Genomic DNA, 15,659 nt, shown 5'->3' on the forward strand with positions numbered 1-15,659 from the left:
AATGCCACAGAAGGATAATCTCCAGCAGAAATGATTGATCCTGGTATAGACAGTAAAGGCAAGTTACTTAAAGGTGCAGAATTGGGGGGGAGGGACTCAAACACAGATAGCTAATAGGCAGTGTGTGAGGCAGGAGGCAGAAAAGGGAAACACTCAGACCCAATATGTAGGAGAGAAAGAAGTGAAAAGAAATAAACTGAGAATAAGAAATGATGGGTCCCTTAAATGTGTATATTTTAATGCTAGGAGCATTGTAAGAAAGGTGGATGAGCTTAGAGCCTGGATTGACATCTGGAAGTATGATGTTGTGGTGATCAGTGAAACATGGTTGCAGGAGGGTTGCGATTGGCAATTAAATATTCCAGGATTTCATTGTTTCAGATGTGATAGAATCGGAGGGGCAAGAGGTGGGGGTGTTGCATTGCTTGTCAGGGAAGATATCACAGCAGTGCTTTGGCAGGACAGACTAGAAGGCTCGATTAGGGAGGCTGTTTGGGTGGAACTCAGAAATTAGAAAGGTTTAGCAACACTTATAGGGGTGTATTATAGACCGCCAAATAGGGAACGAAAATTGGAAAAGCAAATATGTAAGGAGATAGCAGATATTAGTAGTAAGCACAGAGTAGTGATTGTGGGTGATTTCAATTTTCCGTATATAGACTGGGAATCACATTCTGTTAAAGGGCTGGATGGTTTGGAGTTTGTAAAATGTGTGCAGGATAGTTTTTTGCAGCAATACGTAGAGGTACCTACCAGAGAAGGGGCAGTGTTGGACCTCCTGTTAGGAAATGAGACGGGTCAGGTGACGGAGGTATGTGTTGAGGAGCACTTTGAGTCTAGTGATCACAATGCCATTAGTTTCAATATAATTATGGAGAAGGTCAAATCTGGACCAAGGGTTGAGATTTTGGATTGGAGAAAGGCTAATTTTGAGGAGATGAGAAAGGATTTAAAAGGAGTGAAATGGAACTTTTTGTTTTATGAAAAGGATATAATAGAGAAATGGAGGATATTTAAAGGTGAAATTTTGAGAGTACAGAGTCTTTATGTCCCTGTTCGGTGGAAAGGAAAGAATAATAATTTGAAAGAGCCGTGGTTTTCCAGGGAAATTGGACACTTGGTTCGGAAAAAGAGGGAGATATACAATAAATATAAGCGGCAGGGAGTAAATGAGGTTCTTGAGGAATATAAAGAATGTAAAAGGAATCTTAAGAAGGAAATTAGAAAAGCGAAAAAAAGATATGAGGCTGCTTTGGCAAGTAATGTAAAAGTAAACCCCAAGGGGTTCTACAGATATGTCAATAGCAAAAGGATAGCGAGGGATAAAATTGGTCCATTAGAGAGTCAGAGTGGACAGCTATGTGCTGAGCCGGAAGAAATGGGGGAGATATTAAACAATTTCTTTTCTTCGGTATTCACCGAGGAGAAGGATATTGAATTATGTGAGGTAAGCGAAACAAGTAGAGTAGTGATGGAAATTATGAGGATTAAAGAAGAGGAGGTACGGACACTTTTGAAAAATATAAAAGTGGATAAGTCTCCAGGTCCTGATAGGATATTCCCTAGGACATTGAGGGAAGTTAGTGCAGAAATAGCAGGGGCTATGACGGAAATATTTCAAACGTCATTAGAAACGGGGATGGTGCCGGAAGATTGGCGCATTGCGCATGTTGTGCCTTTGTTTAAAAAAGGTTCTAAAAGTAAACCTAGCAATTATAGACCTGTTAGTTTGACGTCTATGGTGGGAAAATTAATGGAAAAGATACTTAGGGACAATATATATAATTATTTGGATAAACAAGGCCTGATTAGAAACAGTCAACATGGATTTGTGCCTGGAAGGTCATGTTTGACTAATCTTCTTGAATTTTTTGAGGAGGTTACCAGGGAAATTGATAGGGGCAAGGCTGTGGATGTTGTCTATATGGACTTCAGTAAGGCATTTGACAAGGTTCCACATGGAAGGTTGATTAAGAAGGTTAAATCGTTGGGTATTAATAGTGAGGTTGCAAGATGGATTCAACAATGGCTGAATGGGAGATACCAGAGGGTAATGGTTGACAATTGTATGTCAGGTTGGAGGCCAGTGTCTAGTGGAGTACCCCAAGGATCTGTGTTGGGTCCACTGTTGTTTGTCATTTACATTAATGATCTGGATGATGGTGTGGCAAATTGGATTACTAAATATGCAGATGATACTAAGATAGGTGGTGTAGTTAATAATGAAGTAGAGTTTCAAAGTCTACAGAGAGACTTGGGCCTTTTGGAAGGGTGGGCTGAAAGATGGCAGATGGAGTTTAATGCTGATAAGTGTGAGGTGCTGCATTTTGGTAGGACAAATCAAAATAGGACGTACAGGGTAAATGGTAGGGAATTGAGGAATGCAGTGGAACAGAGGGATCTGGGAATAACTGTGCATTGTTCCCTGAAGGTGGAATCTCATGTGGATAGGGTGGTGAAGAAGGCGTTTGGTATGCTTGCCTTTATAAATCAGAGCATCGAGTATAGAAGTTGGGATGTAATGTTAAAATTGTACAGGGCATTGGTGAGGCCGAATCTGGAGTATGGTGTGCAGTTCTGGTCGCCAAATTATAGGAAGGATGTCGACAAAATGGAGAGGGTACAGAGGAGATTTACTAGAATGTTGCCTGGGTTTCAGCACTTAAGCTACAGAGAGAGGTTGAACAGGTTGGGTCTTTATTCTTTGGAGCGTAGAAGGTTGAGGGGGGACTTGATAGAGGTTTTTTAAATTTTGAGAGGGACGGACAGAGTTGACGTGGGTAGGCTTTTCCCTTTGAGAGTGGGGAAGATTCCAACAAGGGGACATAGCTTCAGAATTGAGGGACAAAAGTTTAGGGGTAACATGAGGGGTAACTTCTTTACTCAGAGGGTGGTGGCTGTATGGAATGGGCTTCCGGTGGAAGTGGTGGAGGCAGGCTCAATGTTATTATTTAAGAGTAAATTGGATAGGTATATGGATAAGAGGGGATTAGAGGGTTATGGTCTGAGTGCAGGTAGATGAGACTAGGTCAGGGAAAGTGGTCGGCGTGGACTGGTAGGGCCGAACGGGCCTGTTTCCGTGCTGTAGTTGTTATATGGTTATATGGTTATATGGTTAATTTGATGGAGTCCAGAAGGTGGCAACATGCACAAAGGGAAGGGCTGTTGTTCACCTTTACATTGATCTTTGTTGTAACAGGGCCCACAGATTGATAGCACCATCCACTGTATGGTACATCCAGAATCAATATTGAATTTGACAACTTCAGTTTGAAGTGCGACCTGTCCTTCTTGTATTAGTTGCACCTTCCCCAGAAGGTCCTCATGATCCAACATCCAAAGCTCCCTCCCATGCACCAAACCTGTAGCCATGCATTCATCCACCCTATCCTATTTCGACACAAGTCACTTCTGCTTTGAGATGCCTATCGGATTGCTATTTACCTTCCTTACAAAACCCTATCATTGACCAAAGCATGCACTTACACATCAATAGCAGCACTTTGAGGTCACTCCATTTCATAGAGTCATACAATGTGGAAACAGGCCTTTGGCCCAACTTCCTTATGCTGACCAACATGCCCAATGCACTAGTCCCACTTGCCTACATTTGGCCCATATCCCTCCAAACCTATCCCATCCTTGTACCTATCTAATTGTTTCTTAGATGTTACGATAGTCCCTGCCTGTAATAGTCTTGTAATGGTCGCTCACAAAATGGCCACTCTGAGGGGTAGGGTGAACCCTGACCCTAACCCTAACCCATGCTGCTTCACTCATTAATCTACTTGAATTTTTAATGTAATAACAATTGAATATTGAAAGTCGAGTCCTGACAGTCATGGACTTAAAATGCGATAGGAAGAGAAATCGTCATCCCATTCATCATGAACATGGATGTTCATTCAAGGAACCATGACCTGTGGTACTGCACGCCAAATCTTAATTCTGGATTAGTATTAGATATTTTTTTAGACAAAAGAGATGTAATGGGCTTGCTAGTCTCCTTCTGAATTGTAAAGTTTTATGATTTCTACTATATATATTTCATTAGAATTCTATTTCCCCTTTATTTCCATCTTGTAGGATTCTTTTTATGTACCTGTGCTGAATGGTTAGCACGCAACAAAAGCTTTTCACTGTACCTCAGTACACGTGACAATAAACTAAACTGACACTGAACTGATGGAACCTTCACAGTCTGTCTGAGTTGAAGCCCAATGACAAGTGGAGAATTCCAATATATTTTCATCACAAGACAGAATGTCTTTTGGTGATTTTGGGCAGGTATGTTTCAGCAAATGTTGGCAAGTTAATGCCATCCATTTTGTATCTTTATTTCATATTTCTTTACAACAAAGAGGCCATTCAGCTCATCGGGGCAATACCGTCTTTTGGAGGAATCCTATTAATGCTATTCCAGCTGATCAACTACACAGCCATCGATATTAGGGATAGCTTATCACAGCCAATTAACCTCACAGCCAGGATGTCCTTGGGATCTGAGAAGAAACTAGATTATCTCGGACAGGGAGAACGTGCAAATTCCCAACAGAGGAGGACAGGATCGAACCTGGATCAGTGGAGCTGTGAACAATAATAGCCACACAGTTTAATGGCTCATGGGGATGGCATTCGTTACGAATGAAGGCAAGCTTCTTCAATATATTTATGTTGCACTGATCTAGGCATTAGAGATGATTCCTCAGTGTGGTTTGGTAAGGTCTGTCATATGCCATTCACTATTTTGATAGGGAATAGACTGGGGCAGCACAGTGGTACAGTGGTAGAGTGACTGCCTCACAGCACCAGAGACCCGGGTTTGATCCTAACTATGGGTGTTGACTGTACAGAGTGTGTATGTTCTCCGGGTGCTTCAGTTGCCTCCCACATTGCTAAGATGTGTAGGTTTGCAGGTTAATTAGGTTCTATAAATTGCTGCTAATGTGTAGGATTAAACTAGTGTTCGGGAATCGCTAGTCGGTGCGGACTCGGTGGGCTGAAGGGCCTGTTTCCACGCTGTATCGCTACACTAAACTAAACTAAGCTGTGGGGAATGTTGAGGTAGTTCATGGGGAAGAGAATGTAGGTGGCATGATTATTAAGTCTGCAGATGACTCTAAAATTGGTGATGTAGTGGATAGAGGTGAATATTTCTAACATTATTTAATATGTGCTAAGCCACAAAGTGTTGAGCAACTCGAGTTAGTGAACATCCACAGAGCAAATGAATAAATGACGTTTTGGGTCAGGACTCTTCTTCAGATTGCAGTATAAACAATCCCAGCCTATCCAATCTCTCCCTGTAACTCAAACCCTCCACTCCAGGCAACATTTTGGTGAATCTCTTCTGCACTCTTTCCCACACTACCACATCCTTTCTATAGTGTGGTGACCAGAACAGCACACAGTATCCCAAATCTCTCTACCTATGAAAGCAAGCAAGCTGAACACATTCTTCATTCATCTATCCACCTGTGTTGAAATTTGCACAGAGCTATAAACTTGCATCCCAAGGACTCTTTGTATATCAATATTTCAAAGGTTCCTGCCATTCACTGTAGACATCTGCCTGAAAGTGCATTATGTCATACGTCTGGATTGAATTCCATCTGCCATAGCTCTGCCCAACTTTCCACAGATCCATGTCCTTTGCATCACGAGGCAACCATCCTTGCTGTTTACAACCCCACCAACCTTTATGTGGACAGCAAAGTTATATATTAGACCACATCCAAGTTATTTATATATTTGACAAAACCAAAGGTGGAATGCACATCTGCTTACAGACTGGAAGTCAGGAAGACACCATCTGCCTCCTATCACCGACAATTTGCATATTTGGGAAACATTCCAAAGGACAACATAACAAAATGTTTTGAGGAGACACAAGTTAATCAGTAACAGCTAGCAACAGGTTTATTAATAGGTTATTTATGACTATTGATTACATGTTTTAAGATGGTAACAAGAAATATCCATGAAGATGGTGAGTTTAAAGCAGATTCTATCATTGCTTGCTTTTATCTACACTGCATGCCTCGATTTATCAAGTAAGGCTAAGCCCATGGGATTCAAAAAACAATAGCAGGTTGAATTAAAAATTGGTTTAGTGGCAGAAAGCTAAGAATATTATGAGTTTTCAATTGTCATTTTCCTCTCTGCTGAAAATACTACCAGCAAAGTCTTTACAACATCACATGTGATGAGTCGTGACGCTTCCTCAATGCATGGAAATGGAAAATAAGAAATGAATCAATGGGAGCAGTAGGCTAATCAAACGTTTGATCCTGCCCTGCGACTCAACAAGATCACATCTGATCTGATACCTCAATACTATTCTCCAGTTATCTCCATAAATGCTCTTAATATCCAGTTTTTTTCATAGAACACAGCTCTGATTTGGATGATAGAAACATAGAACATAGAAACAGAAAAATAGGTGCAGGAATAGGCCATTCGGCCCAACGGCTCTTTGATCTTAATGGCAGTCTTCATAGGCTTTCACAGTCAAGAATTATAAACAATTCCCACCCTGTGAGTGAAGAACTTTCTTCTTGTTTCAGTTATAAATGGATTTAGTTATAAATGGCAAACCCATTAATCTGTGCCAGTGGCCTCAGTCAACCCATGTACAAACTTTGAATGTTTTATGGGATTCCCCTCAATCTAACCTCATATGGCAAGCCTGCCATTTCAGGAACCAGTGCCAACAATCTTTATTGCACTCTCACAAAGGGAATTATTGATATATATGTTCGTACAATATGTAAGGTGCGTCTCACCAAGGCCCTGAATATCATGTATGCCAGGCTGCTTTGGGAGAACAAAGATTGCGTGGGTCAAATAAATATTTTTAAGGCCTCATTTGAGGCGCCAGTTGCCTGAACATCAGAAAATCTCCTGATTGTTGATAGTGAGCAGAATAGCGAAAGGCGTCAGCAATTGTGATACCTTTATTACAGAAGGGCAGCAAACATAATGTGTGTGCCGACAGACCTGTGAATCAAGTGTCAGTCATGGGGAACTATTTGGAAACAATTCTGAGGGATAAGAGTAATCTAACATGGAAAGGCAGGGATTAATCGAAGATACTTAGTACGACATTGTTGTGGGAGAGTTCTCGTCCGACTAAATTGACTATTCTCCGAAGGGGTAACACAATATATTAGTGAGGGCAGTGCAAGTGCCATAGTCTACATGGACTCAGTAGGCCTTGGATAAAATCCCACATGGAAGTTGGTCCACAAGGATGAAACCTATTAAATCAAGGAGAAGTTGGCAAATAGAATCTGACTTTGGCTTAGTAACAGGAAGCAGAGAATGATGCTTTTTGTGATTGGAGCCTGTGACGCGTGATGGATTACAAGGTTTGGTGCTGAGACCCTTGGTTCATTACATACCCTAACAACTTGGGTATGAGTGTAGAAGGTAGGTTTGCAGATGACAAGAAAATCTATTGATTGTTGATAGTGAGGAGAATGGTGAAAAGCTATGGGATGACATTGATCAGTTGGTAAGTGTGCAATGCAATGGGAGATGGAATCTATTCCTGATACATGTGAGGTGATGTACATTTATTGGTACCTTTTAAAAGTATAATTTACAATAGTGTGGGATGTTGAAAAGTAACAGAATTGATAATAAAATAAGAACATTCTCTAAACTATTATAATGTGAACTTTTAACAATATAATGTCTGATGTTTCACACTCAAAGTTTTTACTTGACTATTTTTTAAGACAGTTTATTAAGCAAACCATTCAAAACACTTATTTTAAGTATGTTTTCTGGGAAGGTTCTGCAACTTATGACACTACATTTTATAATTTTAGATGCTACTGACATTTTTTTTGAAATCGGTTTTTCATGAACTCATTAAACTGAATGAGAGATTGGAAATTAGAAATAAAAGAAAAAATGCTGAAGAATCTCAGAATCTGCAGAAAGAGAAAGAGTTAATATCTGAAGAAGGGTCTCGACCCGAAACGTTACCCATTCCTTCTCTCCCGAGATGCTGCCTGACCTGCTGAGTTACTCCAGCATTTTGTGAATAAACACCTTCGATTTGTACCAGCATCAGGAGATGTTGAATCAGTATGGATAGAAATGAGAAATTGTAAGGGTAAAAAGACCCTAATGGGAGTTATCTATAGGCCCCCAAACAGTAGCCTCGACATAGGGTGCAAGTTGAATCAGGAGATAAAATTGGCGTGTCAAAAATGTAATGCTACGGTGGTTATGGGAGATTTCAACATGCAGGTAGACTGGGAAAATCAGGTTGGAAATGGACCCCAGGAAAGAGAATTTGTAGAATGCCTTCGAGATGGATTCTTAGAACAGCTTGTACTGGAGCCTACCAGGGAGAAGGCAATTCTGGATTTAGTGTTGTGTAATGATCCTGATCTGATAAGGGGACTAGAGGTAAAAGAGCCATTAGGAGGCAGTGATCACAACATGATAAGTTTTACTCTGCAAATGGAAAGGCAGAAGGGAAAATCGGAAGTGTCAGTATTACAGTATAGCAAAGGGGATTACAGAGGCATGAGGCAGGAGCTGGCCAAAATTGACTGGAAGGAGGCCCTAGCAGGGAAGACGGTAGAACAGCAATGGCAGGTATTCCTGGGAATAATGCAGAGGTTGCAGGATCAATTTATTCCAAAGAGGCGGAAAGACTCTAAGGGGAGTAAGAGACACCTGTGGCTGACAAGGGAAGTCAGGGACAGCATAAAAATTAAGGAGAGGAAGTGTAACATAGCAAAGAAGAGTGGGAAGACAGAGGATTGGGACTCTTTTAAAGAGCAACAAAAGTTAACTAAAAAGGCAATACGGGGAGAAAAGATGAGGTACGAGGGTAAACTAGCCAATAATATAAAGGAGGATAGCAAAAGTTTTTTTAGGTACGTGAAGAGGAAAAAAATAGTCAAGGCAAATATGGGTCCCTTGAAGACAGAAGCAGGGGAATTTATTATGGGGGACAAAGAAATGGCAGACGAGTTAAACCGTTACTTTGGATGTGTCTTCACTGAGGAAGATACACACAATCTCCCAAATGTTCTAGGGGCCGGAGAACCTAGGGTGATGGAGGAACTGAAGGAAATCCACATTAGGCAGGAAATGGTTTTGGGTAGACTGATGGGACTGAAGGCTGATAAATCCCCAGGGCCTGATGGTCTGCATCCCAGGGTACTTAAGGAGGTGGCTCTAGAAATAGTGGAAGCATTGGAGATCATTTTTCAATGTCCTATAGATTCAGGATCAGTTCCGGTGGATTGGAGGATAGCAAATGTTACCCCACTTTTTAAGAAAGGAGGGAGAGAGAAAACGGGTAATTATAGACCAGTTAGTCTGACATCAGTGGTGGGGAAGATGCTGGAGTCAATTATAAAAGACGAAATTGCTGAGCATTTGGATAGCAGTAACGGGATCATTCCGAGTCAGCATGGATTTACGAAGGGGAAATCATGCTTGACAAATCTACTGGAATTTTTTGAGGATGTAACTAGGAAAATTGACAGGGGAGAGTCAGTGGATGTGGTGTACCTCGACTTTCAGAAAGCCTTCGACAAGGTCCCACACAGGAGATTAGTGGGCAAAATTAGGGCACATGGTATTGGGGGTAGGGTACTGACATGGATAGAAAATTGGTTGACAGACAGAAAGCAAAGAGTGGGGATAAATGGGTCCCTTTCGGAATGGGAGGCAGTGACCAGTGGGGTACCGCAAGGTTCGGTGCTGGGACCCCAGCTATTTACGATATACATTAATGACTTAGACGAAGGGATTAAAAGTACCATTAGCAAATTTGCAGATGATACTAAGCTGGGGGGTAGTGTGAATTGTGAGGAAGATGCAATAAGGCTGCAGGGTGACTTGGACAGGTTGTGTGAGTGGGCGGATACATGGCAGATGCAGTTTAATGTAGATAAGTGTGAGGTTATTCACTTTTGAAGTAAGAATAGAAAGGCAGATTATTATCTGAATGGTGTCAAGTTAGGAGGAGGGGGAGTTCAACGAGATCTGGGTGTCCTAGTGCATCAGTCAATGAAAGGAAGCATGCAGGTACAGCAGGCAGTGAAGAAAGCCAATGGAATGTTGGCCTTCGTAACAAGAGGAGTTGAGTATAGGAGCAAAGAGGTCCTTCTACAGTTGTACCGGGCCCTGGTGAGACCGCACCTGGAGTACTGTGTGAAGTTTTGGTCTCCAAATTTGAGGAAGGATATTCTTGCTATGGAGGGCGTGCAGCGTAGGTTCACTAGGTTAATTCCCGGAATGGCGGGACTGTCGTATGTTGAAAGGCTGGAGCGATTGGGCTTGTATACACTGGAATTTAGAAGGATGAGGGGGGATCTTATTGAAACATATAAGATAATTAGGGGATTGGACACATTAGAGGCAGGAAACATGTTCCCAATGTTGGGGGAGTCCAGAACAAGGGGCCACAGTTTAAGAATAAGGGGTAGGCCATTTAGAACGGAGATGAGGAAGAACTTTTTCAGTCAGAGAGTGGTGAAGGTGTGGAATTCTCTGCCTCAGAAGGCAGTGGAGGCCAGTTCGTTGGATGCTTTCAAGAGAGAGCTGGATAGAGCTCTTAAGGATAGCGGAGTGAGGGGGTATGGGGAGAAGGCAGGAACGGGGTACCGATTGAGAGTGATCAGCCATGATCGCATTGAATGGCGGTGCTGGCTCGAAGGGCTTAATGGCCTACTCCTGCACCTATTGTCTATTGTCTATTGTTATCTTCTTATACTATGAGTTAATATTTGTGGTCCAAGACACTTCGGCAGGATTGAGAACAAGGCCCTGGATCTCAGACCTGAAATGTTATTTATTTTTTCTGCCATAGATTCTGCCTGACCTGCTGAGATTTTTCAGATTTTTTCTGTGTTTTATTTCAGATTTTCAGCATCTGTGCTGTTTATTGATTTTCAGGAAAGAGTGAAGGTCACTGTTCTTAAGCAATTGCATTGAGTTTGAGAGCGACCTACGTTGGTATGTCGGTGAAGACGCTGCCATCGCCGGTGGTCACACTCCCCTCACTGTCCACGCTGTAGCCACTGCCGCCACTACTCACGGACGAGGTAGTGGAGATGGAAGACTCAATGGCTCTGTGATTGGTCGACTTTGCTGCACAGAGAGCAGAATGTGATTTAGTTTACATACAGCTTCAAGCTAATGCTTTTCATTGCTTCTGGCAAGACACTAAATTACTCCTTTACTTTGACTGTATCCTCTACATATTGCCTGAGGAACCTTCCTGAACACATTGGACATATTCCACCCTGAATAAGCCACAAGGTCCCAGTCACACGTACCTATCCACGTCCTCAGTTAATCCTCCTTCTCCATCAGGCTGCTGATGCAGAAATTGAATTCAACAGTCCTTCCTCATTCCCTGCTGTGTTCCCACCTATTCTCCCCACTGTATTTTCTTTCATCTCCATCCATACTGACTTCCAGTATCTCACCTATCTCAGTCCTGCATTGAATCCTGACCTTCCCCCACCCCCACCACCAATCTAGTTTAAACCCATCCGTGTAGCACTAGCAAACCTGCCTGCCTGGATATTGGTTCCCCTCTAGTTCAGGGGAACTGTTCTTCAAAATAAATATTATCTCTTATCTTTATCTAATTTTTTTCTTTTGTTATTGAATATTCCGGTGAAAATGAAGCTTGTATCTACAATCTTATCCAAGGTGCGCTGAGGCACTTTGATCAGAAGTGCCCTGACTGACAGTCAGTGTGCTCATTGCTCCCATTCTGCTGGGCTCCATCCAGCCCCTGACTCTTGTGGCTCTGAAGAGAGAGAAGGCTCCGGCAAATCCCCAGCAGATTAAGCCCTGTAGTCACCGGACAATCCATATTCATCCTGCGGCTCAAACCACAAACCCTTGCTGAAATCATTGCTTACCACGGTCAGTGTCCGACCTCACTGACTATCTACAAACTCGGCTGTGAAGCTTCACTACAGAGCTAGCAATGGTCAGGGTTAGGGTCTCGACCCGAAACGTCACCATTCCTTCTCTCTAGAGATGCATCTGTCCCACTGAGTTACTCCAGCTTTTTGTGTTTATCTTCGCTAGCAATGGTTAACTTTTTTTTTTAAACCATCACAAGATTTTCGTGGAGACAACCATTCTAAGCCAGCCATTGGCTTCCCAGGGACTGCCTATGCATGTGGATTGATTGCACACAGAATCGGGCAATTGGCTAGATTGGAGGGGCACTTGTACAACAACTCGATTTTATCAATTTAATAAATATTGTTAACAATGACATAGGATTGATTAATTCAAATTAACATGTTTACATTCAAATAAACCTGATCTCCCGGTTGCTGGACACTTTAATTCTCCTTCCCATTCCAAGACAGACCTTTCTGTCCTCGGGCTCCACCATTGTCAGTGATGCTAAACGCTAATTACCGGCACACCACAGGGCTGTGTTCTGAGCCCCATGCTCTACTCCCTCTTCGCACACGACTGTGTTCCTGCATTCGACACCAACACCATTGTCAAGTTTGCAGACGACACAACGGTGATCGGGCTTATCACCAACGGGGATGAAACAAACTATAGAGCGGAGGTGCAGAACCTGGCGGACTGGTGCTCGGATAACAACCTGTCCCTAAATACCACCAAGACCAAGGAGCTGATCATCAACTTCCGTAGGTCACATAACGGGGAATATGCCCCAATCTCTATCAACGGGGACAGTGTGGAGAGAGTGTCCAGCTTCAGGTTTCTGGGCACTCACATTTCGGAGGACCTAACATGGTCCAATAACACTGCTGCGCTGGTCAAGAAGGCACAACAAAGACTGTTCTACTTAAGAACACTGAAAAAGTCTGGTCTACCCCAACAGCTGCTGACGACCTTCTACCGCTGCACCATAGAGAGCATCCTAACGCATGGCATCCCTGTGTGGTACCTCAGCTGCACGGAGGCAGAAAGGAAAGCTCTACAGCGGGTAGTCCATAGAGCTCAGAGGGCCATCGGAACACAGACTTGGAGGGCATCTACAACACACGATGCCTCAGAAAAGCCACCAGCATCCACAAAGACTCTTCACACCCCTGCAACAGTCTGTTCGAACTCCTTCCATCGGGCAGACGATACAAGGCCTTCTACGCCCGCACCTCCAGACTCAGGAACAGCTTCATCCCCAGGGCCATAGCTGCTATGAACCGGTCCTGCTGAGCCGGATGGCCACAACGCATAGATCAACTTGCACTTTACCCTGTCTAAAACTGTTACAATTGTTTCGTTTCGTTGGGTTGCTGTTAATTACTTAAATTATTGCATCGTATGGGAGGCGCATTCCCAATCTCGTTGTACCCCCGGGTACAATGACAATAAAGATATATTGTATTGTATTGTATTGTATTGTATTGTAATTGGAGGAACAGCGTCTCATATTTCGCTTGGACAGCTCACAGCCCAGTGGTACGAGTATTGATTTCTCTCACTTTAAGTAGCCCCGGCATTCCCTCTCTCTCTATCCCTCTCCCACCCAAGTCGCACTAGCTTCTCTTTTTTAGCCAACAAACAGCTAACAATGGCTGTTTCCTTTATCATCGTTTATTTTTGTGCATATCTTTCATTCATTGATCTATGCAGCTTCTACCAGGTCTAAAGCAAGCTTACTCTCTGGATAGAACCTGTTCTGCCCAGAGACCAAGCTGGCTTTAGACCTGGTAGAAGCTGCGCAGATCAAGTCCTTGCCCTCACTACCAATATAGAGGCTGGCTTCCAACGTGCCCTGAAAACTGGTGTTGCTCTCATCGATCTGTCATCAGCTTATGACACTGCGTGAGACATGGTCTGTTGCTGAAAACTTCCAGAATCTTGAAGTGCCAAACCACCATGCGTGCCCTCTCACCCATCCTCAGCAACCGTAGATTTAGCGTCTCGCTTGGGGACCAGACCAGCTATGTCAGGAGCCGGAATGATGACTTCCCCCAGGACCCTGTCCTAGCTCCCCTACTCTTCAACATCTATGTGAGTGAAATGCCAACTACCTCGTCCAGGAAGTTTACATATGTATATGACCTTGCCCTTGCCTACCAGGGAGCTTGAGGATATCAGCAGAGTGCTAACTCAAGACTTGAAGGGAATGGAGGAGTCCTTCACCTTCTGGCGACTTCACCCCAACCCATCCAAGACAACTGTTACTGCCTTTCTCAGCTATCGACTGGCCAGTGCAAAGCTCAGAGTGTCCTTTTGTGGTGAGCTGGTGAAGAATGAGGAATTCCCCAAGTACCTCAGAGTCACCCTGGACCACACCACCCTCACCTATCGTGAACACCTGAAGAGGGTGGCTGATAAACTGAAAGCAAGGGTCAACATCACCAGGAAACTTGCAGGCAACAGCTGGGGATCCAATGCACACACCCTCCGTACCGCAAGCTTAGCCCTAGTCTACTCAACAGCCGCGTTTTGCTCAACAGCTTGGGCTAATAGCTGCCACACCAAACGAGTTGACACTGTCCTTAACTCTGCAATGCGGGTCATCACAGGAACGCTTAAGTCAACATCTTTGCAGTGGCTCCCTGTCCTCTCCCACATCGCCCCTCCCAGCAAATGCAGAAGGGAGAGGAAGTTGAAAGATTGCTGCACCATCGAGGCTAACCCTGACCTTCTCATCCACGCTGACTTGAACAACCTACCCAACATGCGCCTGAAGTCCCACAAACCCTTCTGGTCTTCAGCCAAATCCCTGGAAGACTTTGACCCCAAGACTGAGTGGCGCAGAGCCTGGAAAGATGCCAACACCAATAACGGAGGTCATCACAGACCCCACAGTGAGACCACCGGGGTTTGACCTCCATCGCAAGCAATGGCTAACCATGAACAGGATCCGCACCCTCCATGCAAGAACAGCTCATCACCTGCACAAGTGGGGGATGGCAGACAGCTCTGCTTGTGACTGCGGATATCCAGACCAGACCATCCCACACATCGTGAATGACTGCTCACTGAGGCTTTTCTCTGGTGGCATCAAGGCCATCCACCCAGTAACTGATGCTGCCCCGGCCTGGATGTCTACCCTTGACCTACAACTTTAGGCTGTGCACGACATACGCAAGAAGAAGAAGATTCATTGTTCTTCATCTCTTCACATCACCGTCTATATCTCTTGTTTCCCTTATACCGAACCAGTCTGAAGAAGGGTCTCGACCCAAAACATTATCCATTCCTTCTCTCCAGAGATGCTGCCTGTCCCGCTGAGTTACTCCAGCTTTTTGTGTCTATCTTCGGTTTAAACCAGCATCTACAGTTCCTGGTAGGTAATTGGGTACTTAATATTTTCCATTAGGTTTCGTCGTAAAGAATTTAAATCCTAATATGTTCTGTATGCAGAGTCATCCAGTACGGAAACAGGACCATTGGCCCAACTCGTCCATACCAGCCAAGATGCCCCATCTAATTTGGTCCCATTTGCCTGCATTTCGACCATATCCCTCTAAACATTTTCTATTCATAAACCTGTCCAAGTGTCTTTTAAATGTTGTTAATGTACCTGCCTCAACTACCTCCTCTGGCAGCTCATTTCATAAACCCACCTCCCTCTGAGTGAAAACAATGCCCCTCGGATTCCTATTAAGTCTCCCCCCTCCCTTCTAACAGGAACATGCAGGCCTTGAACTCTCACCATC

General features: G+C 43.7%; 1 protein-coding gene across 9 annotated transcripts in view; it reads right to left on the minus strand.

Moving 5' to 3' along the window:
• The window catches only part of LOC144604761 (protein piccolo-like), a 180,617-nt gene that overhangs the window by 26,174 nt on the left and 138,784 nt on the right, over nucleotides 1–15,659 (minus strand). For all 9 annotated transcript variants that reach the window (XR_013548776.1, XM_078419394.1, XM_078419396.1 and 6 more), the window contains one exon: nucleotides 10,989–11,127. Coding sequence is in view for 8 of the 9 variants with exons in the window: in XM_078419394.1 (XP_078275520.1) it covers nucleotides 10,989–11,127 (139 nt within the window). In the remaining variant the exon portion in view is untranslated. The remainder of the gene's footprint in view (nucleotides 1–10,988; nucleotides 11,128–15,659) is intronic.

Source organism: Rhinoraja longicauda, chromosome 23, assembly GCF_053455715.1.
Source record: "Rhinoraja longicauda isolate Sanriku21f chromosome 23, sRhiLon1.1, whole genome shotgun sequence".
NCBI lineage: Eukaryota > Metazoa > Chordata > Chondrichthyes > Rajiformes > Arhynchobatidae > Rhinoraja > Rhinoraja longicauda.